The following is a 27,599-nucleotide window of genomic DNA, read 5'->3' as shown; positions in this document are numbered from 1 at the left end:
AAAAAACCAGCTCTTACTTTTGTTGATTTTTGCTATAGTCTTTTTTTTTTCTTTTTCAGTTTTTCTCCTCTGATTTTTATGTTTGCTTTCTTTCTCCTAACTTTGGGATTCTTCATTTCTTCTTTTTCTAGTTGCTTTAGCTATAAAGTTAGGTTATTTATTTGATGTTTCTCTTGTTTCTTGAGGTAAGCTTGTATTACTATGAACCTTCCTCTTAGCACTGCTTTTCCTGAATCCCATAGTTTTTGGGTTGCTGTGTTTTCATTTTCATTTGCTTAAAGACTCATGCGATTGTGATTAGACTGGGCTCCCTCTGTTGCTGATCCCTGGGGAGCTCCTTGTTTTGTTGTCAGTTTTCAAGCTCAGCTGTCCATTTTCTTTAACTTCAAAACTATTTTATAAAAATGTGGAACAAATGTTTCAAATTCAAACAAACTAAAGAGACCACAAAATACATTACAGGAAATTGACTGGCTCCTGGTTTTAAAAATGAAAAAAAGACATTTGGGGGACGACTAGGGAAATCTTAATATGGTTTGGATGATATTATTAGAAGATATTAAAATTTTATTGTAAGAATATTATTGTTCATTTCCTAAGGTGTGATAAAAGTGTTATGTCAATTATGCCTCAATAAAACTAGGCAGGGGGAAAAAAGAAATTCTGGATCTGAAAAAGCAGATCAATAATCCACAGTTCAATGATTCTTATCTACTTTCACTTCCCAGAATTGGATAATTCCACCACTAAAATCAATGTCTACTCTAGGCTTAACTCAATCTATTACTGTCTGGCCCCATTCTCTTGTTATGTGTCTCATCTTCCCTGCTTCTTTCTCTTGGTGTCCTAAGTCCATGCATGTTCTGAACTTCTGCCCAGGAGAACATGTTCACACATAACTTCGTTGCCTTGAAACTCATCTAAAATGGTTGAAGTAAAGATCTCTATAAATGTATAAAATTTGAATAAATATTTTATATTGCTTCCAAAAAATAAATAAAATGCTTGAAGTACTTTATGATATTCTTGTCTCCCTTTCATAAATCTGTTTAACTGTTTTATATGCACTTAATATTATGGCATATAATATTTTTCTATTGCTGTTGTAACAAATTATCACAGATGTCAAGATTTAGTGATACAAATTTGTTATCTCACTGTTCTGTAGGTCAGCAGTCTGGATTGGCTCAACTGGTTTCTCTGCTCTGAGTTTCACAAGGCCATAATCAAGGTATTGGCCAGCTGGGCTCTTATCAGAGGCTCTGGAATCTGTTTCCAAGCTCATTCAGGTTGTTGTTAAAATCTAGTTCTGTACTCTGGTAGACTTGAGGACTGTGATTCCTTGTCAGCTCTCATCTGACAGGCTAAGGTAGCCCTTAGCTCCTAAAGGGCTCTTTCCAGTTCTTGCACATGGACCCCTACATCTTACCCTTGGAATCCCTCTGACTTCTGCAGTATCTCTCTTGCTGACAGCAAGGATAGGTTTGCTGCTTTTAAAGGGCTCCTTTTATTAAATTGGACCACCCAGAAAAACCTGAATAATCTTCCCATCTTAAAATCTGTACCCTTATTTACATCTGCAAAGTCCCTTTTGCCGTGTAATATATTCACAGGTTCTAGGAATTAGAGTGTGAACATCTTTGGGGAGGGCACATTTTGCCTATATTATGTGGGTTTTCCCCCAGTTGCTCTAAATATAGACTGTCTAGGGTCAGCTTTTGGAGAACAGTTTTCTATGGGAATAACTGCTCATAGCATTCTAGATATGGACTCTTGTGGTTAGAGTAATTCCAATGCATTTTTTTTCTTCTCTCCCTATCTCTTCTTGGTTTCTTTGGGACCCAAACAACATCTCTGACTTAGTAACAATTAAAATATCCTTTTTTTTTCTAGTTACATCTTTAAGAAGTTTTAGATTCTTAAGTGTATCTTCTATTTCCCTTTCATCTCTGTGTAGTTTGTTCTCAAGATCACATTTTCCTAAGAAAATCCTTCTTTTTTCCACCTTAAATAGTATATCTTCTTAAAGGCCCACTCCAGTGTTCACAGGTCCAGCCTCACAGTGCACGCCCTGAGCTATGGCCCCTCCAGAAGGCATCACCCCCACAGCCTCCACACCAAGCAAGGAGCATCAAGAGTGTATCTCAGTTGCTTTGTCTTTTTTTTTTTTTTTTTTACAAACTATAGATATGTAATCACTTGAGAACCTGGGAATTCTAGCCAATGACCATAGAGTTAACACGCCACCTTACAAATTAAAAAAAAAATGCCATAAATATTTTTATTAGTTGGAGGCTAATTACTTTACAGTATTGTAGTGGGTTTTGCCATACATTGACATGAATCAGCCATGGATTTACATGTGTTCTCCATCCTGAACCCCCTTCCCACCTACCTCCCCATCCCATCCCTCTGGATCTTCCCAGTGCACCAGCCTCGAGCACTTGTCTCATGCATCCTAAATGCCTTGTCACACCAACAGCAAAGTGCACAGAGTGAGGAGAAAATGAGAGCCTTTTCATTTTAGAAATGTTTGGAAATATGTATAACTTTGATACAGTTTCCAGGTGCTCCAGACACCCATGGCCACTTCATGTAAACCACTGCTAATTGCTAGAGCACTTTGAGAGACTACAATATGATCATGATCCAGTTGGGTAATTAAACCTAATGAGGGCAACAGACATGTCTTGGGTGAGAGGTGTGTCAATCATGGTGCTCGCTACTCTAAGGTTTTCACAAGGAGACAGATCAACAGTTTTTTTTAATTCATCCTCCTCCTCCTCTTCCTCTTCATCCTCTTTCTCTTCCACCTTTTTCCATGCAACTTTAGCAGGACCCTTGGTGCCATCAAACTCCCCTTTATAGTCTGCAACATCCTTCTCATACTTCTCCTTTAGCTTTGCGAACTTGTTGATGTATAGCTGCTTCTCACTGTCACTTAACTTATTCCACATCTCACCCAGCTTCTTTGCCACATCTCCAGTAGAGATGCCAGGGTTTGTAGACTTGATCTTGGGGCAGAATTCAGAGCAGAATAGGAAAAATCCAGACAGTGTTCTCTTGGGGGCATTAGGGTCCTTCTTCTTGCCTCCCTTAGCTGATCCATAATCCTTCATTTCCTGATTATAGTGCACTTTATCCGCCTATGCCATTTCATCAAATGTAGACTTCTCTTTCCCAGACATGGTCTTCCAACTCTCAGAGCATTTCTTGGAAAATTCAGCAAAATTGACAGGGACCTCGGGGTTTTTCTTATGTTCCTCTCTGCACGTCGGCACAAAGAAGGCAAAAGCAGACATCTTGCCCTTTGGTTTCTCGGGATCACCTTTAGCCATCTTGACTGTATTATTCACTAGTCTGGGCAGCCCAGGGCATGACGCATGGCTCAGCACTCCATAGCCTTGTGCTAGCTGCATCCACAAGAGTTGCCTCCAAGGAGCAGGCATCTTTTAATTTCATGGCTGCAGTCACTGTCTGCATTGATTTTGGAGCCCAGGAAAATTAAATCTGTCACTACATCCACTTTTTCCCCTTCTATTTTCCATGAAGTGATGGGACCTGATGCTGTGATCTTAGTTTTTTTTAAATGTTGAGTTTCAAGTCAGCTTTTTCACACTCCTCTTTCACCCTCATCAAGAGGCTCTTTAGTTCCTCTTCACTTTCTGCCATTAGGGTGGTATCATCTGCATATCTGAGGTTGTTGATATTTCTTCTGGCAATTTTGATTCCAGTTTGTGATTCATCCAACCTGGCATTTCACACGATGTACTCTGCATATAAATTAAATAAGTAAGGTGACAATATATAGCCTTGTTGTAGTCCTTTCCCAATTTTGAACCAGTCTGTTGTTCCATGTCTGGTTCTTACTGTTGCTTCTTGACCTGCATACAGGCTTCTCCGGAAACAGGTAAGATGGTCTGGTATTCCCATCTCTTTATTTAAAAAATTTCCACAATTTGTTGTGATCCACATAGTCAGAGGTTTAGCACAGTCAATGAAGTAGATGCTTTTCTGGTATTCCCTTGCTTTCTCTATGATCCAACAAATGACATATCCTTGCCTCCTTCAGTCTGTGTCTAATAGCCCTGAAGTGAATCTCTTGTGGGCAGGATATTGAAGGGTGTTGTTTTTATCCAATCAACCACCCTAAGTTTTTTGATCAGAGCATTTATTCTGTTGACATTTAAAGTAATTATTGATAATTATGTACTTATTTTCATTTTTGTTCTGTTTCACAGTGGTTCTGGTCATTATTCTCTGTTCATTTCTTCTTCATTTTGTTTCTACATATGGTTTGATGACTTTATTTAGTAGTATGTTTTTGCTTCTTTCTTTTTGATTTTTGTGTATCTATTGTATTAATAGGTCTTTGATTTGTGGTTACAATGGGGTTCATACATGTGTAAAATGTGTGAAAATGTTAGTTGTTCAGTCATGTCTGATTCTTTGTGACCCCATGGACTTTAGCCTGCCAGGCTCCTCTGTCCATGGGATTCTCCAGGCAAGAATACTGGAGTGGGTAGCCATTCCCTTCTCCAGAGGCTCTTCTTAACCCAAGGATCAAACCCAGGTCTCCTGCATTGCAAGTGGATTCTTTACTGTCTGAGCCACTATAGAATGTGGCCTGGAATATTAAGCTAATCTCAAACATCATGTCATATCACTCACAAATATATTATTGTGAAACATTATTCTGAAAGAAACCCAGTACCTTGATTTTGTGAGTAAACCATATTCTTTGAGAAGGTGGTCTTTAAAGTATTTTTACTTAGTGTTTGGAATTTTAATCATTTTAAGACATGTTTCTCCACCTCAATACAAGAAGATGCTGTAGCCTATATATGGTAAGGACTCTCATTTCTCTAGTTGTACCTTGATAAAAATCATCTGTTTTCCTAGGTTAAGCCCATAGTCTGGGTCTTTGAAATCCAAAGTCATGGTCGTGGTTTATGTTATTAGTTAATCCAGAGCCAGCCTGAGATCATGTGGAGATGGTATATGTGTGGTGGTCTAGGAGTCTGTGGATATGCCGCAAAAATTAAAAAAGGCAGCTCCTCCAGAGTTTTCCCTTGCCTCTGGGATAGGATGTAATTCAAATCAAGATAACAGTGCTGATCGCATTCCTCCTACTGAATGTACAGATATAATCTGACTTCTTAGTATTCACCTGGAACTTAAGTTACTTTTGTAGGTAAAAACCCCAGCCTATGGTCCTGGCTAAGAAATAAGAAAAAGGGAGTAAAAATTTTTCAGTCCTCTGATGCTGCTTTGAAGCTGTTTTGAGGTAAACCTTAACAAGTACCAAAATATTCTTTTCCTGATACCCTAATCCCTGTTTCTACCACAAAAGCATGCACAGTCTGTTCTTACTAGGACCCACTTGGGCCCACCTGCTTTTAGACACCAGCCACAGTTATAAAGTCAAAAACCTATGAGGCCTATGCCTTCTAAAGTTGCCATCTATTAGAAGCAGTTGTATGCCTGCAGATGCCAATCATAATATAAACTTCTGCAAATTCCCATAGTCAATGATATGCATGGCCAGTGCTTTCTAAGGTGCCTACTCTTATGGGGAAAAAAGCAGTTGCAACACCTATGCATGCCAGCCACCATATTCCCACAAGGAGAACTGCCTCCCTCAAATATTACTCTAGATCTCAAATGCCAGTCCTTGTAACCATTCCTAGAGTTTTTTGACCCATGGGATCTCTCTAAAGGCCCTATAATCACATCATTATCTCCCTTTGAATTTCAAACTAATGGATATATATATATATATATATATATATATATATATATGAAATATATATATATATGAATATTGAAAGTTACTGTTGACAAGACTGGCTTGGAGAATGGGTCTGTGGCCTGCAGTCTGAATCAGGTTTTCAACTTTTTCATCCCAAGCCTAGACTACAACTTACCGAGGAAATAGGTGGGTTTGTACAGCAGACCTTCACCCTGCTGAGCTCACCCAAGTGGGGCTGACCATATGCAGGGGGAGAGAGGAGGACACAAGCATGATATGAACAAGGCATCTCTGAAAAATAGAGAGCAGAATGCTCTACAGGGGCTAGGCAATAAGCCTGCAAAGACATTTTGGAATCTCATCCATCAGTCACTGTGGGAAGGAGGTGGGTAAAGGCAGGAGTAGGACAGTGGGTGCTAAGTTCTCTTCCCAATACTTCTGAAAGGACAGAAGCTTCTATTTCAGGTACAGATGGGAATACTTGGAAGGGAAATACTATGTAATTAATAAGTATGGTCAAAGCAAAGGCACCAAGAGAAGGGCTCCCTCCCCAAGAGATCAAGCTTTCTCCAGTGGCCAGCCTTACATTCTCACTACATGACTGGAACAAATAAGAACACAGTGATATGTAGAAATAGGTGCTCTAGTGCCCAGTAAAAACAGTGGAACCTACTGCTTTCACTCCATGAACACCTCTTAAGAGTCTTGCCTGATTACTGTGGCCATCTGGGAGAAAGAGGTTTAAAGTCAATTTAAGCCCAGTTATTGGTGGTGGTTTTTCTTCTTTTGCCCTAGATGGCAGAAGACTTCAAGTCCAAATGCAAGATAGAGGATAGAGGAGAGCTTAGAGCAGAGCTTGCAAACTGGTAGCCTGCTGAACAGATCCAGTCTACAGATGTGTTTGATTTGGCTCATAAGAATTTTTAAAAATATTTTTAAATTACTTGTCAGTATATAAAAATTGGTAGAAATCATGTAAAAACTCAGACTTTATGGCTTCTCTGGAAAAATCAGGAGATTCTAGCCATATGGATGTGCATTTCTGTATGGCAAAATCAGCTGGACAGAAAAGGCATTGCTCCTCTTAGGAAGAGGCACAGTGTCCATGTAGACTTTTGTGTGACCTACCTAGCCCTTGCCTACATTTGAGCTTGTGACCTCTGATTTAAACTGCCCAGCATTAAGATATTGTTTGTGATTTGAAAGACATGCAAATCATCTATATCCAAAAGTATTTAATCATGTCAGAGCAAGTATTTGGCAATGTGGAGGGTACCAAGGAGGTATGTGCCAAGAATCTGACCATGTATCAGGAGGGGGAAGGATAAGCAGACATCTGTCTATGTAACAAGGATGGAAGGATTGTTATGAAAGGCAGAAGAAAAGGGGACCATAGCCTGCAGTGTGGAGAAGCAGGCTAGGCAGGTAACAGCGGGAGTCAATTACAGTCAAGTGTTGCTAGGGCAACTCAGGCTCCATGAACAGCCTGGAGAGCCTCTGGCCTTCTTACTGCTAAGGCAGGTGATTTAGGAAGCCAGAGCTCTGAGGTCAGCGAAGCTTATGAGTAGAAAGATGAGGCTGTAGAAACACTGTCTTGGTGTTAGGGCTCAAGTGTTGACACAGATGCAAATGGAGCTACAACATTGCACACAGAGACACTGGTAGCCACTCTAAAGGCCTCTGTAATTGAAAACCATTACATCTCCCCACTTAAGGGCATTTTTTCCCCTAAACTATAGGTTGTAACACATTGGTGGGTAGTGACATTAATTTAGTGGGATGGAGATCATAATTTTTTAACGAAAAAAAAGTACAATTTTTTAAAAAGAGTTGTATTACACACGGTAAATACTGTTTTATGAAACGCTGATTTCAGGTATGTGTTTGTGCATGTGTGTGCAGGTACATGTGTACTGAGTTGTGATGTCAAATATATTTCTTACTCTGTGAATTGAGCTCAGAAAAGTTTGAGAGCCCCTGTCACAGGCTACAGAGTGAGTCACCGTGGCCAGCTGACTGTTTGTGCCTAATTTGGCATGTCTAGTGGATTTTTTTCTCTTTTGCTTTTGTTTTTGCTGTTGTGAGTAAGAATGGCAGATGTAGGCCAATTATAGCCTTCTAAGGAGGACTTTCTGGTATTACAAAAAACACAGGTAATGTTGCCAGCTGGGAAACAGGTTTTGGGGTGTGGCTTCCTAGGAGAGGCACAACTCCAGCTGGCTGCTCAAGACTCTCTTGCCTGAGACTGGTAGCACCACAGGTAAATATAAAAGTGAAGCCAAAAGAAGAGACTGCTCTGCAGCACTGGACCCCAAATCTGTTCTTGTCTGGAATTTTCCAGGGTTTCTAGGAGTAACATCATTCCCATAAATTTTTTTGCATGGCCCACATTGTTGGTACCCTACCCAAACGACATCCTTCACTTTTTTCCTTCCTAATACAGTCCCCACTTTTGTGAATATTTAGAGTAATCCTGTGCATCTTGGGAGCTGGGATTCTCAAGTGAAGACCTGCCTACAAAATGCCAGCCCCCAATTTTTATTATATTCAAAAGACATAACAACTACTTAGTCAACTTGTATTAAAGTTTTTAAACAACAGACATAGAAAACAAAGGGGGAAAGTGGGAGGGATAAATCAATAGTCTGGGATTAATAAATACACACTGCTCTATATAAAATAAATAAACAACAAGGACCTACTGTATAACACAGGGAAGTATATTCAATATTTTAAAATTACCTATAATGGAAAAGAATAAAAATATATATAACTGAAATATATATAACTGAATCACTTTGCTCTACACCTGAAACTAACACAACATTGTTAATCAACTATACTTCAATTTTTTAAAAGTTCCTGAATGTATAATCTCAATTTCTAAACCTAGTTGGTAACTAACAGTTTGCAGACTAGTACCAGTCCAGGGGCCATAATGCAAGTGGCACTTGTCTAAGGCAACTAATCTTGGTAATTCTATTTACCTTGCCAAATTGTTGGCTTCAGCATGGGCATGAGACATGATTTTTGGCCATTGAGCTAAGGCAGGGGGCTTATGGGGAAAGTTTCTCTTAGTCATAATAAGGGATACATGGCAGTTAGCCTCTTGACATTGGTATAAGACTATATGATGACTGAGTAGTTGTGGCCATCTCAGGATCATAAGGTGAAGGACCATAGGCTGAGGATCGTGGAACAGGATGGAAGTAAGTCAGTACTTAATGATGTTGCTGAGCTGTTGAATCATCTACTCTTGAATACCTCCATCTATGTATATGTGGAGCTTCCCAGGTGGCTCAGTGGTAAAGAATCTGCCTGCCAATATGGGAGATGCGAGAGACATGGGTTGGATCTCTGTGTTGGGAAGATCCACTGGAGTAGGAAATTCCAGTATTCTTGCCTGGGAAAACACATAGACAGAGAAGCCTGGTGGGCTACCGTTCATGGGGTTGCAAAGAGTCAGACACAACTAAGTGACTGAGCACATGTATATATGGGAGATAATCAAATGGCCTTACTGGTTGATTCACTTTGTGTTGGCTTTGCTGTTACTTGCAACTGAAAGAATTCTAACTGATGCACTTGCAGGACATGACAGGGTTAACTAGCTTGAGTACAGAGGCCTAGCTGTACTTAGGATATTTTATAGTGAGCTTAGAATTTTCAGAAGAAATTGTTAAAATTAAAACAGTTAAACAAAGCTGCGGTTGTGTACTGACCCAAAAGACATAGCATGTGTCATTCTAATTCTAGCATCTTTTTTTGTATTTTAATTAACAGACGGGAAATTTGATTTTTGTGTATACAGTTCCATTTTAACACACACATAGATTTGTGTAACTGCCACTGTAAACAGGATACAGAACAGCTTCACTGCCCCAGAAAACTCACTTGTGCTATTGCTTTGAAGTCACACCCTCCTCCCATTCCTAACCACTGATTTGTTCTCCATCACTATATTTTTATCCTTGTCATATAAATGAAAGTATAATGTTTTGAGATCATCTTCTTTCACTCAGCACAATACCTTTCAGATTGATTCAAGTTGTTGCATGTTTTTTCCTTTTTATCATTGAGTAATATTCCACTGGATGAATGTACCACAGTTTGTTTATCCATTCATTCCACAAAGGATATTTGTTATTATCCAGATGTTGGTGATTATGAACAGAACACTCTAAGTTTTTGTGTACAGTATCTGTGTGAACATAAGTTTTTATTTCTCCAGTGTAAACACCTAGGATTGGGATTATTGGACCATTAACTTCCCAGGTGGTGCTAGTGGTAAAGAATCTGCCAATGCAGGAGACGTAAGAGATGCAGGTTCAATCCTGGGTCTGGAAGATCCCCTGGAGGAGGGCCCGGCAATCTGCTCCAATATTCTTGCCTGGAAAATCCCGCGGACAGAGGAGTCTGGCAGGCTACAGTCCATGGTGTTGCAAAGAGTCAGACATGACTGAAACAACTTAGCACACAGAAGCATACATGTATGTTAAGTGTATATTTAATTTTATATGAAACTACCTAATTCTTTTCCAGGGTAGCTGTACTATTTTGCATGCTTGCCAGCAATATAAAAGTTCCAGATGTTTGTCTATGTTTTCCTCCAAAAATTTTATAGTTTTATTATTGACATTCAGATCTATGATCCACTTTGAGTTAATTTTTATACAAGGTATGAGGTTTTTTGGTCAAGGTTCATTTCTTACACATGGATATCCAATCATTCCAATATCACACATATCATTTGTTGAAAAGACTGTCATTTCTCCATTGAGTTCTTTGCACCTTGTCAAAAAATCAATTGACCATATTTATGTAGGTCTATTTCTGTATTCTCTATTCTGTTGCATTGCTCTACATGTCTGTGACTTCTCTAATACCACACTGCCTTGATTACTGAGCTGTACATTAAGCCTTAAAATCAGATGGTGTGATTCCTCCACCTTTATCAATATATTCAACATAATTTTGGTTATTCTATTTCCTTTGCCTGTCCACATAAATTTTGTAGTCAACTCATCCAGTCCATAAACATGGTATATTTCTCCAGTTATTTAGGTCTTTGGAGATTTCTTTCATCAACATTTTATAGTTTTAGCATATAAATCCTGTACATGTTTTGTAATATTTTACCTATTTCATTTTTTGGAGCTATTATAAGTAGTATTGTTTATTGCTAGTATATAGAAATGTGATTGGTTTCTGTGTGCTGATCTTGCATTTTTGAACCTTGCTAAATTCATTTATTAGTTCCAGGAGAATGAGTGTGTGTGTTTGTGTGTGTGTGTGCATGCACACACATGTTTATTTGTGATTGTCTGTATAGACAATCACATCATCTGTGAATAGGGACAGTTTTGCTCCTCTCCCTTCTTTCCTCTTCTCCCCATCCCTAACTGCTTAGAATTAAGATGCCTAATGTGGATGAAATATAAGAGAGGAGGATAAGTAGAGTTGCCACAGGTCATCTGCAAATTATTCAAGCTGCCTAGCAGTCTGGACTTCACCAAGGGCTCAGCAGGTAAAGAATCCACCTGCAACACAGGAGACGCAGCAGACATGGGTTCGATATCTGGGATGGGAAGATCCCCTAGAGGAGGGCAACCCACTCCAGTCTTCTTGCCAGGAAAAACCCATGGACAGAGGAGCCTGTCAGGCTATGGTCCATCAGGTTGCAAAGAGTCGGAAACAACTGAAGCAACTGAGCATGCGCAGGATTCATTCTACAAGATAATAGAAATATCATATGCAGATGATGTTATCATGTACTATGAAAAATGATTAAATGATAATGCAAATTTTAATAATAAATATTTTAAAATATCAGTACTCCCTATGTGCCAGGGACCACTCTAATAATTGTACCTAAATGAACCTTATCTAGTAATCACAACTCTAAGACATGGATACTATTTTCCCCATTTTACAGATTCAGAAACCATAAGTAGCAGAGCTGGGTACAAACCCAGGTAGGTAGTCTGGCTTCAGCACTTACACACTTTACTATTACACAATAGAACATTAGATTCTAGAAATGGACTCTAAAATACCTAGGAGATATAGCATTTAATAAAGGGGCATTTCAAATGAATGAGTAAAATGACAACTATTTAATTTAATTTGACATAATTATGTAGGAACAATTGGGTAGCCATTGGGAAGAATTAAAGTTGGAAATCTACATTTGTTTTGTACCTCAAAATAAAACCTATATGGTACAAGCATTCAAAAGTAAAAAATTAGAAACATAAAAGTGCTAGGAAAAAACATGGAGAAAGAATTTTATAATCTTGAGGTAGGGAAAGCTTTTCAAAGTATAGTACATTTACCAGCTATTATAAATGAAATGAATAACAATTTGATTAAAATAAAGAAAATATTTTAAATTTGTATATTCCAAGAAAAAATTTACAAGTTTAAAGACAAATAACAAACTCAGGAAAATATTGGAAACAGGAAGACAAAGGGTTATTATCTACACTATAAAAAGAGTTATTCCATTTTTAAACCTGGTTGTTTGGGGTTTTGTTGTTGTTGGGTTGTATGAATTCTTTACATATTTTGGATATTAGTACCTTATTGGCTATATGATTTGCAAATATCTTCTCCCCTTGAGTAGGTTGTCTTTTCATTTTGTTGATGATTTCTTTTGCTATGCAAAGCTTTTTAGGTTGATGTAGTCTCATTTGTTTATTTTTGCTTTGGTTTCCCTTGCCTAAGGAAATATATCTAGAAAGATATTGCTAAGATCTGTGTCAATGAGCATACTGCCTCTGTTTTCTTCTAGGAATTTTATGGTTTCAGGCTTTACATTCAAGCCTTTAATCCATTTTGAGTTTATTTCTGTGTATGGTATGAGATAATAGTCTAATTTCTTTTTTGTTTTCTTTTTCTTGTATGTGGCTGTCCAGTTTTAATAACACCATTTAGTGAAGAGACTAAACTTTCTCCATTGTATATTTTTTGCTACTTTGCTGTAAATTAATCTTCCTTATATGTATGGGTTTATTTTGGGGCTTTCAACTATGTTCCATTGATCTAGATATCTTATTTTTCTGCCAATACCATGCTGTTGTGATTACTATAGCTTTGTAACATAGTTTGAAATCAGGTAGCGTGATACCTCCAGCTTTGTTCTTTCTTCTAAGGATTGCTTTGGCTATTTGAGGTCTTTGTGCTTCCATTTAAATTTTATGTTCTATTTCTGTGAAAAATTTCCTTGAGGTTTTGATAGGGATTTCATTGAATCGTGTAGACTGTGTTAGGTAATATGGACATGTTAACAATGTTAATTCTTTCAATCCATGAGCACAAAATATCTGTCCATTTTTTTGTGCTGCTATGGAAAACAGTATGGAGATTTCTCAAAAAATTAAGAACTACCATATGATCTAGTTATTACACTTTTTGGTATTTATCCAGAGAATACAAAAACACCAATTTGAAAAGATATGTGTACCCCTATGTTCATCACAGCATTATTTACAGTAGCCAACATATGGAAAAAACCTAACTGCCCAACAAAAGATGAATGGATAAAGAGGATGGTGTGTATATATATATATATATATACTACCCAGTCATAATAAAGATGAAGTCTTGCCATTTATGACAACATGAGTGGATAATAAGGGTATTATGCTAAGTGAAATAGACAAATACTGTATGATGCCACTCATAGGTGGAATACAAACAAACAAACAATAAAAGATAAATGAATAAGCCAAAACAAAACAAACATGTATATATGGGACAGAGTAGTGGTTACCAAAGGAGAAGGGGCAGGGGGGAATGCACATTGGGGAAAGGGGGCCAAGTGTATAAAGATAAATGGGAAATAAATTTTGGTGGTGAGCATGCTGGTGTGCATTCAGAAGTAGAAATATAATGTGGTATACATGAAACATAATGTTATAAGTCAATGTCACCTCAATAAAAAATTTTTTAAATAAAAAATTTAAAAAGAGAACTATTCATAACTGGCAAGGAAATACTAAATTCAATGAAAACATGGGCAAACAACACAAACAAGCTGCACATTTGAAAAAGGAAGGACACAAATGGCTAAGAAACAAAAGGTGCTCAATTTTACTAGAAATCAAAAATAATGAAAGTAATGACATACCACTTTACACATAACAGACTAGCAAAGAAAACATGAATCAAAATGCACAGTTTTGGCAAGGGTATGTGGGAAAATCACTCTCATACTCTGGTCCAACGAATCTAAACTTGTATAATTTCTTTTAGAGGGCAAGTTGGCAATAGCTATCCAATTATAAAATGTGCATACCCACTGGAGCAATTCCATTTCCAGCATTTGTTTTAAGGAGGGCATACATGTACAAAGCTATTTACAAGGATGTCCATTTTAGCATTCTATAAAAATAAAAAGTCAGTTAACAATCCAAAGGAACACTCATCTTATGCAACTAAGTTTTTAAAAGGTAAAACTTTAAGTATTGACCCCATGGACTATAACCTACCAGGGTACTCTGTCCATGGAATTCTCCAGGCAAGAATAATGGAGTAGGTTGCCATTCCCTTCTCCAGGGGATCATCCCAACCCAGGGATCAAACCTGGGTCTCCCTCATTGCAGGCGGATTCTTTATTATCTGAGCCACCAGTGACACCAACTGACATATTATAAAACCTATAATCTACTGTTACCTTATCCATTTATTTCTGAGGATTCTCGAAGATTCTTAAAGGGTGACAATTACTTAAATGAGCACACCTTTGTAACCCATCAGTTCAGTTCAGTTACTCAGTTGTGTCCGACTCTTTGCAATCCCATGAACTGCAGCATGCCAGGCCTCCCTGTCCATCACCAACTCCCAGAGTCCACCCAAACCCACGTCCATTGAGTCGGTGATGCCATCCAACCATCTCATCTTCTGTCGTCCCTTTCTCCTCCTGCCCTCAATCTTTCCTAGCATCAGGGTCTTTTCAAATGAGTCAGCTCTTCACATCAGGTGGCCAAAGTACTGGAGTTTCAGCTTCAACATCAGTCCTTCCAATATTAGGATGGACTGGTTGGATCTCCTTGCAGTCCAAGGGGCTCTCAAGAGTCTTCTCCAACACCACAGTTCAAAAGCATCAATTCTTCTGCACTCAGCTTTCTTTAGAGTCCAACTCTCACATCCATACATGACTACTCAAAAAACCATAGCCTTGAATAGGCGGACCTTGGTTGACAAAGTAATGTCTCTGCTTTTTATTTTATATTTAGGCCAAAAAAAAAGTTTTTTTCAATAAAATGTAGAAATATTTTAATTTACATATCATATTACAATGAATCAACATGGAGTCAAAATCCACAATTACACATTCCTAAAAATTCTGACCATCAATCTCAGAATAATCAGTTTCTGTACAAAGATTTACAGCTGTCCGATATATGTAGTTTTTCCTCAATGTGCTACAGTTCAAAGGTTCTGCTCGAATATTTCCCAAATCAAGTGCAGAATCTGTCTCTTCATCAATTTCTCCAATGACTGCAACATTGTTGCCTCTTATGATGTATAACACTAGTACCACTTGTTCTACTCCCTGTGAAGAGCTGAACACTCGTTCATGGCTTTCATCCAGTATCAAATTAATGGTCTGGTCAAAACCTTTCAGTGTTCCCACAATCATTCTCCCATCAGAAGTAATGACAGCAACAGTTCGGTTGATGTAGTTCTCCAAGGTAGACGTCATGATACGCGACCTGGCAACTGGAAACACAACAGCCCCAGCAACCAAATGAGCTAAAAAGTGTCTCTGCTTTTTAATATGCTGTCTAGGTTGGTCATAACTTTCCTTCCAAGGAGTAACTTTCTTTTAATTTCATGGCTGCAATCACCATCTGCAGTGATTTTGGAGCCCAGAAAAATAAAGTCAGCCACTGTTTCCACTGTTTCCCCATCTATTTGCCATGAAGTGATGGGACCAGATGCCATGATCTTAGTTTTCTGAATGTTGAGTTCCAACTTTTTCACTCTCCTCTTTCACTTTCATCAAGAGGCTTTTAAGTTCTTCTTCACTTTCTGCCATAGGGGTGGTGTCATCTGCATATCTGAGGTTATTGATATTTCTCCCGGCAATCTTGATTCCAGCTTGTGCTTCATCCAGCCCAATGTTTCTCATGATGTACTCTGCATATAAGGTAAATAAGCAGGGTGACAGTATACAGCCTTGACATACTCCTTTTCCTATTTGGAACCAGTCTGTTGTTCCATGTCCAGTTCTAACTGTTGCTTCCTGACCTGCATATAGGTTTCTCAAGAGGCAGGTCAGGTGGTCTGGTATTCCCATCTCTTTCAGAATTTCCACAGCTTACTGTAATCCACAGAGTCAAAGGCTTTGGCATAGTCAATAAAGCAGAAATAGATGTTTTTCTGGAACTCTCTTGCTTTTTTGATGATCCAGTGGATGTTGGCAATTTGATCTCTGGTTCCTCTGCCTTTTCTAAAACCAGTTTGAACATCTGGAAGTTCACGGTTCACGTATTGCTGAAGCCTGGCTTGGAGAATTTTAAGCATCACTTTACTAGCATGTGAGATGAATGCAATTGTGTGGTAGTTTGAGCATTCTTTGGCATTGCCTTTCTTTGGGATTGGAATGAAAACTGAACTTTTCCAGTCCTGTGGCCACTGCTGAGTTTTCCAAATTTGCTGGCATATTGAGTGCAGCACTTTCACAGCATCATCTTTCACAATTTGAAATAGCTCAACTGGGATTCCATCACCTCTACTAGCTTTGTTCATAGTGATGCTTCCTAAGGACCGCTTGACTTCACATTGCAGGATGTCTGGCTCTAGGTGAGTGATCACACCATCATGATTATCTGGATCATGAATATCTTCTTTTGTACAGTTCTTCTGTGTATTCTTGCCACCTCTTCTTAATATCTTCTGCTTCTGTTAGGTCCCTACCATTTCTGTCCTTTATTGAGCCCATCTCTGCATGAAATGTTCCCTTGGTGTCTCTAATTTTCTTGAAGAGATCTCTAGTCTTTCCCATTCTATTGTTTTCCTCTATTTCTTTGCATTGATCACTGAGGGAGCCTTTCTTATCTCTCCTTGCTATTCTCTGGAACTCTGTATTCTAATGGGTATATCTTTCCTTTTCTCCTTTGCTTTTCGCTCCCCTTCTTTTCACAGGTATTTGTAAGGCCTCCTCAGACAGCAATTTTGCTTTTTTGCATTTCTTTTTCTTGGGGATGGTCTTGATTCCTGTCTCCTGTATAGTGTCATGAACCTCCGTCCATAGTTCATCAGGCACTCTGTCTATCAGATCTAGTCCCTTAAATCTATTTCTCACTTCCACTGCATAGTCATAAGGGATTTGATTTAGGTCATACCTGAATGGTTTAGTGGTTTTCTCCACTTTCTTCAATTTCACTTTGAATTTGGCAATAAGGAGTTCATGATCTAAGCCATAGTCAGCTCCCAGTCTTGTTTTTGCTGACTGTATAGAGCTTCTCCATCTTTGGCTGCAAAGAATACAATCAATCTGATTTCGGTGTCGTCCATCTGGTGATGTCCATGTGTAGAGTCTTCTCTTGTGTTGTTGGAAGAGGGTGTTTGCTATAACAAGTGCATTCTCTTGGCAGCACTCTATTAGCCTTTGACCTGCTTTATTCTGTACTCCAAGGCCAAATGGGCATAACTGTAATACTTGCCTCATAGGATTGTTTATTATTCATTCCTTCAAAAATATTTATTGAACAGGTAAAATTTTCAGGCACTGTGCTTGGTGTTTATATTTATATTGTACAAATATAAGCAAAACAGACATGGTCCCTGCTCTCTAGATGCTTACTGTCCACTATAAGCTGTGTGTTCAGGGTGTATGTCTGTCTGTATGTGGTGGAGGGAACAGACATTAATCACACAATTGTATAACTGTCTTGGGTGCCTATGGAGTAAACTAGTAGAGTATCATGAAATTGCATCATAGGCTACCTTGGTCTAGTTTTGGGGGGGCAGGGTGAGGGAAGGCTTCTGGTGAAGTTATATTTGAATTTAAAAAAAGATAGTGATGGGCCAGGCACTTTGCATAAATGTTCACTCCAAAGACCAGTTAAAAAGAATAAGTAAGGTAGATGTATATACAGTGATATAGAAAGCATGTCAAGAATACATTGTTAATAAAGCAAGTTGTAAAACAGATATAGCATGATTCTCTCCCTTTTTATTGTTTGAAAAAAATCTATATTATAATATATATATCTATCAGTGTATAGATAGAAAAAGATCTGGAAGACTATATACCATACTAACAACTGTTAACTCTATTTGAATAATTTGTCTGGCATTCTAATCAGAAAAGAAACAATAAAGACATATATGAAAGTGAAAGTGTTAGTCACTCAGTCGTGCCCGGCTCTTTGTGATCCTAAGGACTGTAGCCCGCCAGGCTCCTCTGTCCATAGGATTCTCCACACAAGAATACTGGAGTAGGTAGCCATGCCCTCCTCCAGGGGATCTTTCCGACCCAGAGATCGAACCCGTGTCTCCTGCATTGCAGGCAGCTCAGACGGTAAAGAATTCTTGCTTGGATAAACCCATGGACAGAGGAGCCTGGCAGGCTACAGTCCAGTAGGGTTGCAAAGAGTCTGACACAACTGAAAGACTTAGCATGCATAAATATAAATATATATATATATATACACACACATATATAAGCAACTGTATTAACGTTAGAAATATTAGTATTAAAGGCAAAAAGTTTTAAATAGGGTAAAAGAGATACTGATAAAAGATACTATCTACCAAGAATATCTTAGTGTCATAAGCATACATACAAATAACATTCCATTAAAATATATAAAGAAATCACAAAAGGAAGTAAGTTACAAAAGAGAGCACAATACATTTCCAATAGTAGGAATCATGAAAGTCATGCTCTTGGATCACAGTGCAATACAACTAACTTCTAAGCACAAAAACAGCATCCCCAAAAGCTGTCACTTTGAAAATCAAATAATACTTATAAATAACTAATGGTCAAAGAAGAAATCAAAACCAAAATTATAGACTAGAAATTAATGAGAATGAAAGCATTATATATTAAAGGCAAGTAGAAAAAAAGTATAATCTTAAATTATTTTAGAAATAAGTAAGGAAGACTGAAAATGAATAAGCCATATATTTAACATAAGCCATTTCAAAGAAAACAGCAAATCAAACTTAGAACTAGAGTAATGTATTAATAAATATAAAAGCTGAAAATAATTTATTAAGTAGAGAATAGCAAGTGGTAGAATGGGAAAATAAATCCAAGAAATATGGTTTAATTGATGGATAGACAGATGATAGCTATGTGATAAAATATAACAAAATATTAATGATAAAATTTATGCTGTGCATTTACCAGTGTTCACTGTAAAACTCCTTCAGCTCTGCTCTATGTTTGAAATATTCATAATTAAATAGATTAAAAATCTATTATCACCCAGAACATGAGTTTGGGAAACACTTTACTAGAAGTTTCACTAAACCAGGAGAAAGACAAAGATGTCCACTGTTGCCTCTACTATTTGACCATTTTTTGTTGAAGTTCAATAAAACATAATATGTCAAGTAAATGCATATAGGAATTATAAATATGATAAGGAGGGAAAATCATTATCTACCTAGAAAACCAAAGAAAATGAACAGCAAAACTATTAGAACTGATAAGGAAGGTAAGTTATAACAACAAGGAAGGTAAGTAGGATGGCCAGTTACAAAAAGATGTCCCATTATGCACAAAAAATATATAAAAGGCTACTTCTAAATAGAGGTAATAGTGAAGGGGAAAGGTGGTGAAACATGCTTTTCATGTTTTGCTCCATGTACAGTATTTCCATAATGGCTGAATCTTTTACAACCAGAGTGACTCCTGTAGTTTTTTTAGGAAAATAAATCTATAGTAATAGGCAGAATCCTAGAAAGCCTCACCTTAATTTCCCTAGATTTCCCACCCTAATTTCTGGACTTTGAATGTGATGAGATACCATGCAGGTGATTATATTAACATCACCTGGTAAAACAGATTTTGCAGTTGTAATATTCCCCTTAAAATAGGGAGATTATTTTGTATTATTCCCCAATAGCATTAATCTAATTACATAATTTTTTAAAAATCACATAAATCTTTTAAAAGCAGAGTTTTCTCAAGCTAGTGGTAGAATGGAAAGTCAGAGAGATTCCAAACAAAAAAAGGATTCAGTGTGCCAGGGCTGGTTTGAAGATGGAAGGGGACACATAAGGAAAAATGTGAGCAGCCTCTAGAAGCTGGGAGCATGGGATCTCAGTCCTACAACGGTAAGGAACTAAATCCTGACAACAACCTGAATGAACTTGGAGTGGATTCTTCCCCCAGATAACTCCATATAAAAGCCAATTCTGGGGACACCTTGATTTTGGCATTGTATGATCCTAAACAAAGAACTCAACCAAGCCCATCAGGATGTCTGACCTACAGAACTGTGAGACAATAAGGTGTTATTTTTTTTTTTAATAAGGTGTTATTTTAAATGGCTAAATTTGTGGTAATTTATGATGCAACAATAGAAAAATACAAAATGCATTAACATCAACAAAACAATGATGTATGGTGGTGGTGGTTTAGTCACTAAGTCGTGTCCGACTCTTGCAACCCCATGGACTGTAGCCTGCCAGGCTCCTCTGTCCATGGGATTCTCCTGGTAAGAATACTGCAGTGGGTTGCCATTTCCTTCTCCAGGGGATCTTCCCAACCCAGGAATCAAACCTGGGTTCTATAAAATTTTCAGAAGTTCGAAATTAATGGCCCAGTCATTGAGCAGGATAGGGAGATGACACCCCATACACCTCATGGAAATGTATTAATAAATTGGTAAAATGTTTCTCAAAGTACACTGAGCAATGCCTATCAACCTCTCCCAAAATGTGGATATGCTGTGCCTTGCTAAAATTTATTGTAGTTAAATAATTATAGTGGTAAGGAAAGATTTTTCTAAACGTCCTTTAGAGAATTGCTTATTAACAGTGGACAATTAGAAACAACATGAGTATCTGACAATAAAAGACTGGTTTGTCAAATATAATATCCTACGCCCATTTGATGAAATAGATTTTTTCAATATAAAGCCCAAAAGGAATTCTTATATAACTTTACCAGTTAATTTAAAAATTTATCTGAAAAAGAAAATGCACTAGAATAGCCAAGAAATCTGTGGGGAAAAAAGACAGGGGAGCTTGCCCTAGCAGAGATGAAATAATAATTTAAAGCTCAAATATTTTTTTTAAAAAAGTATGGTATTGATGCTGGTATAGATTTTAGGACTATTGAACTGATAATTTACATTCAAAACTATATATATCTCCTTAGAAATTGGTTTTTGATCGATGGAAAGAATGAATCTGTTCAATCAATGCTTAGGGCCCTATAAAAAAATACTAATAGGTAATTAGTATTACAATGGAATGATATCCACCTATGAAGCATACCATTGTTAGAACATATAACTGAAAAATATTTACCAAAAAAATCCCCCCAAATTAGAGTTAAATCTATAAAATTCTAAAGTATTACAAGGAAATACAGAAACAATGTTTCTAATCTTGGAGTAGAAAAGTATTCTTATGCAAGATTTAAAATGCAAAAGCCATAAAAGAAATGATTGATAAATTTGAACACACCAACATGTAAAACATCTATACCCCAAAAGACCCCAAAAGCAAAGTTTAAAAATAAGGAAAGTCTGCAAAAAAATTTCCAGCACAATGGGGGTGGGGGTTGGATAGGAGGGAGATTCAAGAGGGAGGGGAAGTATGTATGGCTGACTTACATTGTTGTACAGCAGAAACCAACACAACATTGAAAAGCAATTATCCTCTAATTAAAAAAAACTTCCAACACTTGTAACAAATACTCATATCCAGACTACATAATTTAATAAGTCAAACAATCGAACTGGAAAACAGATAAATTATATGAATAGGCAAAGTCACAAAATAACACAAGCAAATAGCCAACAAATATATGAAAACATTCCTTAACTTCGATAATAAACAGGGAAATGCAAATAAGGAGACATTTTTCAACCATCACATTGGTACAACATTGAAATAATACCGGCGTGGATAAAAATTTAGGGAAATAGTTATTCTTATTCACTGCTGGTGGAGGTGCAAACTGGGTCTTTTGGAATGGCAGTTTGGCTTTACCTATTAAAATTCCAAAATGTGCTGTTTGAGCCACCTATTTTACTTCTTCATATTTATCTTATAGAAATACTTTAGCATATGCACAAAAAAGCATGTACACATTCTTCATTGCAGCACTATAAAAAAAAAAGTACTGTAACAGTATAAGATTGAAAACAATTTATATCTATCAATAGATGTGGTGATGGTGGCTTAGTTACCAAGTGGTGTCCAACTTTTGCAACCCATGGACTGTAGCCTGCCAGGCTCCTCTGTCTATGGGATTCTCCAGGCAAAAACACTGGATTGAGTTGCTATTTCTTTCTCCAGGGAATCTTCCCGCTCAGGAAATAAACCTGGGTCTACTGTATTGCAGGCTGTCTCCTGCATTGTGAGGGGATTCTTTACTGACTGAGCCATCAGGGACTTAAATAACTCTAGTACATTCATTTAATGGACTGCTGTGCAGTATGTTAAAAAATGAGGTAGACTTATACATAGTGACATGGAAAGATTTTGAGACATAGTAATCAAATACAGCAATTAAAATGATACATAAAATAGAACATCATTCATATTTTTAAAAAGTAAAAAATGAAACAAAATTTCTATATGTATATATAAGAGGAACTTTACATGTTTCTATTTTGAGTGTTTTGCAACAATGTATTCATTTATGTGTAATCAGGCAAACATTTTTAAAATGAAAAAAGAACAAAAAGCTAATTACACATTAAAGAAAGGAAATGCTTCATGTTGCCATTAAAATTATGTTAAAGAAAGGAATGCTTCATGTTGCCATTAAAATTATGTTAAAGAAAGGAATGCTTCATGTTGCCATTAAAATTATGTTAAAGAAAGGAATGCTTCATGTTGCCATTAAAATTATGTTAAAGAAAGGAATGCTTCATGTTGCCATTAAAATTATGTTAAAGAAAGGAATGCTTCATGTTGCCATTAAAATTATGTTAAAGAAAGGAATGCTTCATGTTGCCATTAAAATTATGTTATTGACAAACATTTTATGACATGACAAATATTCACTAGGTTATCAAATAACATGCTATGATATTTTTGATTAGGAAAAAATATATATATATATATATAATGCATAGGGGCTTCCCAGGTGGCTCAGTGGTAAAGAATCCGCCTGCCAATGCTAGAGATGTAGGAGATGTGGGTTCAGTCTCTGGGTTGGATCTTTTTTATGCTTTCATATAATTTCTGAATAGTCTACAATTTAAAAAATAGAAACAGCTGGTGTCTGTGTGTGTGTGTGTGTAGATGTTACTTGAAATTAGGACTGTAAAAGGAGTGGAGTTGGCAAGAGAACTAAAGGGGTCTCCAGACTAAAATTAAAACTAGAATTGTTAGGTATGTGAGATTTTAGAATTAGGAGTTGGGGAACTAGATGTTGTGGGGCCTAGGAATTGACAATAGAAATGTAAGGGTTAGAATTAAGAGTAGAGATGATGGATTATCAGAATTAATGTAGATGCTGTGAGAGATTGGAATTAAAATCAAAGTCCCTGGCCTGAAAAATTCCATGAACAGAGGAGCTTAGCCGGCTATAGTGCATGCGGTCGCGGAGTTGGACCCGACTGAGAGTGACTGAGCAGGAGCACGCAAGATGGGTCAGTGGAAAAGAATCTTCCTGCCAATGCAGGGGACACAGATTCAGTCCCTGGTCCGGGAAGATTCCACAGGCCAATGAGCAACTAAACCCATCTTCTAGAGCCCTGGAGGCGAAACTACTGAAGCGTGGAGTGCCTAGAGCCTGTACTCCACAACAAGAGAAGCCACCACAATAAGAAGCCTGTGCACTGTAATGAGTAGCTCTGGCTTGTCTCAACTAGAGAAAGCCAGTGCATAAGACCCAACACAGCCAAATATAAATAAATAAATAAAAATTTAAAAATAAAGTCCCTATTAAAAGGCTTTTTGAAAACTATAATGGTAATATTGGTGAGAGTATGGGAATATTTGAATAAACTGGAATTCTCATATATTTCTGGTGGGATCCTAACTACATTTCTACAAATCTCTCCTTAAGAAAAGTCTCAGAAATATGCAAATATTTAGTTACATCAAATTTCATGTTTGTATTTCTTACAATTAAAAAAAGCCACAAACATTGAGTCTTGCTTAAATAAATAATTAGCATTACAATGGAATAACAGCCGCCTATTAAAATAGCATTTTAAGTGTATTTAATAGGTCAGTCTATCTCAAAAGGGCCTCCATAATGCTGAGATTATACACAAAAGTTTATGTCTAAATATATATATATTTGACAGGCAGTGGATACATTCATCAAATTCTCAGTTTGGGGCATGAACCACTGCTCTGGAGGGTTGGAATTGAAACGAGAGGGTAAAATTACAGTTTTTATTTCCTCTATATCTTAAGAATACTTGTAGGGGGGGTGGGAGGGAGGCAAGAGGGAAGGGATATATGTCTACTTATGGCCAATTCGTGTTGTACAGCAGAAACCAACACAACATTGTAAAGCAATTATACTCCAATTAAAAATAACTTGAAATTTTTAAATTTTAAAAAGAGTACCTCAGATAGTGCTTTTGTCTCTATACTTTAAAGTACTGAGTTAATACATGCTTTTAGTTAAAAATTCAAACCTTACAGGAGTATCTAGAGTTTCGAGTCAAAGCTCCCTTCTCTCTTTTCAATTTTATTCTGCACCCCAGAAAAAGAACGGTTAATAGAGGTAACTCCTACCTGATCCTTTTTTATTCCTATGCATTCACAGATGTAGATCCTCTATAAGCTCTTGGCCAATCGCACTCACCCCAAATAACACCAAGGAGAAAAACAGAATTTTTTTGAGGACTCACTACGTTCCTGAAGTAAGTGTTCTAAGGGTTTACCCGTGTAAGCTCGCTGTGGTAGGCGCCCTCCACACTGGGTCCCCTCTTACCCTCTCGCCCCCCGTTCTTCGCTAGGCAGCTGGAGAGAGATTAATTTTTAAACATTAGTCAAATCAAATCACGTCACCCTTCAGCGGTTTCCATCCTACCTCGAATCAAATCCAAATTCCTTAGCGACCCTACTAGTCTTTATGGTTGGGTTTGCAGCGCCTGGAATAGCTCAGGCGCGATCGCCACCAAGGCACCCGGTTTCACCGCTGAGGGAGCGCCCTCCCAAGGGGCAGAGGCGGGGTTTCTCGAGCTGGGGGAGGAGCCTTAGACCGAGTGTGAGGAGAGGCGGAGGGGGAGGTTTTCCGCGGAGGGTAAGCGAGGGGAGCAGGTCTGAAACAGGGCCGCGGACTCGGCACGCTCCTGCGGGCCCCGCGGAGCTAGTGCCGCGGAGGTGAGCATCTTCCTCCGGGTTGGGGGGCGGGCTCTGCTCTCGCGGCAGTCCTCGGCTTCTCGCTGGGGTTGTTTCCACGGGACCCTGCGCCGAAGAGCGGAGGTGGCGGCCTGGGGGAGCCAGGGAGAGGCTGGTGAAGGGGCCCGGCGGCCTGCCTCAGCCCTCCCTCAACCCCGCCTTCTCTCCCCTCCCCCAGGCCTCGGCCGGCGCCAGTGGTGAGAGCTCGCCGCATCCTCGGGGGCAGCCCGGCAGCGGCCGGCAGTGCGGCGAGAGAGTGGCCGACAGTGGGGATGCGAGGTACCGGCTTTAGTCGTGGCCAAATGGCCCTAGAGAGGGAGTAAAGACCGGGTCTTCGGCATTTCTCTCAGGGGTTCGTGGAAGGCGGCCTCAGAGGAGGGGGAAGGTGAGGGGCTGGCAGGCAGGCTTCGCGGGTAACTACTAGGCGTCGTACATGTAGGTTTTGGTATCTAAATGGCACTACACACACACACATACTCATTTCAGCTAATTGCTTCTTAAAAACTTAACAATATGTCTTGTAGATCTTCCTATATCAGGGAATTTAAATTTACCTCATTTATAAACAGCTGCATTGTATGATTGTACTACAGTTTATTTAACCATTTCCCGATTGATGTACATTGGCTTGTTTCCCTTTTGGGGGAGGGAAGGGGCTATTACAAGCAATGCTATAATGAATGGGCTTGTGTGTGTGTGTGTGTGTGTGTACATATATTTCATGTATGAGTATTTTTGTGGGAGAAATTCTTAGAAGAGTAATCGCTGGGTCAAAATGTATATGCGTTTTGAATTTTAATAGATTCGTCCAAATTGTCTCTTTCCAAAAGGCTATACTAATTTACACTGTTCAATGTTATGCGAGAGTGCCCATTTTTCCACAGTTGTGCCAACACGAATTATAATCAATCTTTGTAATTTTGGTGAATTTAAAGGGCAAAAAATGTTATGTCATTGTTTTTATTTGCATTTCCTTGATTACTAGTGAAGTTGAACATATTTTTATTTATCCGATTACAAAACTAAATATCAATAGTCTATAAGCAGTAAGCATTTTGGAAATTTAATACGGCCCATTCGCAATAGCAAGAAAAACGAATAAAAATACCTAGAAGTAAACTGCAAAACTTTATTGAGGAATCTAATAAAAGAACATTTGCATACATGGAAAAGGGGATACCATGCTTCTGGATAAGAAGGCTCAGTTTTGTAGTGATGTCCTTTTTTCCTGTGTTGATTTATATGATTCATGCAATTTCAATAAATATACGAAGTGTTTGGAATTTAATATGATTCTAAAGTTCATCCGGAAAAAAAGATGGCTAAGAATAACCGAGAAAATATTTTAAAGATAAGGATGGGGTATTACCAGCTGTTAAAATGTATTCTAAAGAAACAATGTATAAGTTAGAATAGACAGAATAATATATTACAATAGGAAAGCCCACAAATCGAGCCAAATTGGATTCCAAGATTTATTGGAGAAACATTGTTGGCTAGACGTGGAAAAACTGCCATATTAAAAGCTTCAAGCACGCACTCCCCCCCCCCCCCCACTCCCCGCCAACTCCCCCTTGGAAGCTTGAATTTTCCAAAGAGGGCAGACCTCTTTGTTTAGAGAAAAGCACTTTATTGGATCTTTTGGCTATGCCAAGGTAAAGCCTTTGGAGTTAAAATTTGTGGCTTTGGAGCTAGAACTAACGATATGAGCCTTTAGTTAGATTAAGATGGATTCAGTAGCCTGCAGTGCGGCGAGCGAAAGAGTCTGAATATTATCTGCCTTAAAATTTTTTTTTTCTTATCTAATGGGCAAAAAAATGTTATGTCATTGTTTGCATTTGCATTTGCGTGCTTATTGTGAGATTGAACGTCTTTTATGTTAGTCCAAAATAATATGTGATTCGTGGAGGCAGGTAACAATAGATCTATTGCTCCTCTTCCAGAATGGAGTTGGTAATTGGTACAGCTCTGCTCAGAAGCGTGAGAATAAACAGGTTGACTTTTTAAATTTTCCTCAAGCACTAGGCTCTAGACACCTTAGATCGGGGGCGGAGGCAGTTTTCAGGACATGGCCGAGATTTGGCGCTGAGCTGTGTCATCGCGAGGTTTGGCAGCCAGCTCCGCAGTGGGTCGGAAACCTCGTGGTAGGCGAGATCCCTGCAGGACGGGAGGTTCCTCCCTTCCCCTGAAAACTCTCAGTCATTTTCATGGAGCTCCGCCTCTCTCCTTTTTAGGAGAGTTCCCTAAGTCTCGCGAGATCTCGTGTTTCCTAAAGGCGAGGCGCGGGCAGCATCCTGCGGTGAATTCGAAGGTCTCGCAGAGACAGAAACGT

The 27,599-nt window shown here is 38.2% G+C and overlaps 2 protein-coding genes and 1 pseudogene across 12 annotated transcripts in view; 1 reads left to right on the top strand and 2 right to left on the bottom strand.

Moving 5' to 3' along the window:
* Positions 1–2,642: 2,642 nt before the first annotated feature.
* LOC122690471 lies at positions 2,643–3,338 on the bottom strand (annotated as a pseudogene).
* An 11,666-nt stretch (positions 3,339–15,004) lies between these two features.
* On the bottom strand, positions 15,005–15,550 carry LOC122689603 (U6 snRNA-associated Sm-like protein LSm8). Its single transcript, XM_043896195.1, has one exon. The coding sequence runs from the start codon at positions 15,459–15,461 to the stop codon at positions 15,093–15,095; it is 369 nt and encodes a 122-aa protein (XP_043752130.1). The 5' UTR covers positions 15,462–15,550; the 3' UTR covers positions 15,005–15,092.
* Positions 15,551–25,136: 9,586 nt separating this feature from the next.
* Positions 25,137–27,599, top strand: part of HUWE1 (HECT, UBA and WWE domain containing E3 ubiquitin protein ligase 1) — a 153,149-nt gene continuing 150,686 nt past the window's right edge. For 8 of the 11 annotated variants that reach the window (XM_043897306.1, XM_043897304.1, XM_043897315.1 and 5 more), the window contains exons 1-2: positions 25,144–25,249; positions 25,446–25,546. In XM_043897306.1, coding sequence (XP_043753241.1) covers positions 25,540–25,546 — 7 coding nt within the window. In that variant the 5' untranslated portion in view covers positions 25,144–25,249; positions 25,446–25,539. Of the gene's footprint in view, positions 25,250–25,445; positions 25,653–27,599 lie in introns of all 11 variants that reach the window. The other 3 variants (XM_043897308.1, XM_043897311.1, XM_043897309.1) reach the window with 3 other exon arrangements.

The sequence above is a fragment of the Cervus elaphus genome, chromosome X (assembly GCF_910594005.1).
Source record: "Cervus elaphus chromosome X, mCerEla1.1, whole genome shotgun sequence".
Classification (NCBI taxonomy): domain Eukaryota; kingdom Metazoa; phylum Chordata; class Mammalia; order Artiodactyla; family Cervidae; genus Cervus; species Cervus elaphus.
Note: the sequence above shows the minus strand (reverse complement) of the source record. Positions and strands in the feature narration are given on the sequence as shown.

Bases quoted from the DNA above. Each gene is read 5' to 3' on its own strand.
- LOC122689603 (XM_043896195.1), bottom strand. From the start codon at position 15,461: ATGACGTCTACCTTGGAGAACTACATCAACCGAACTGTTGCTGTCATT.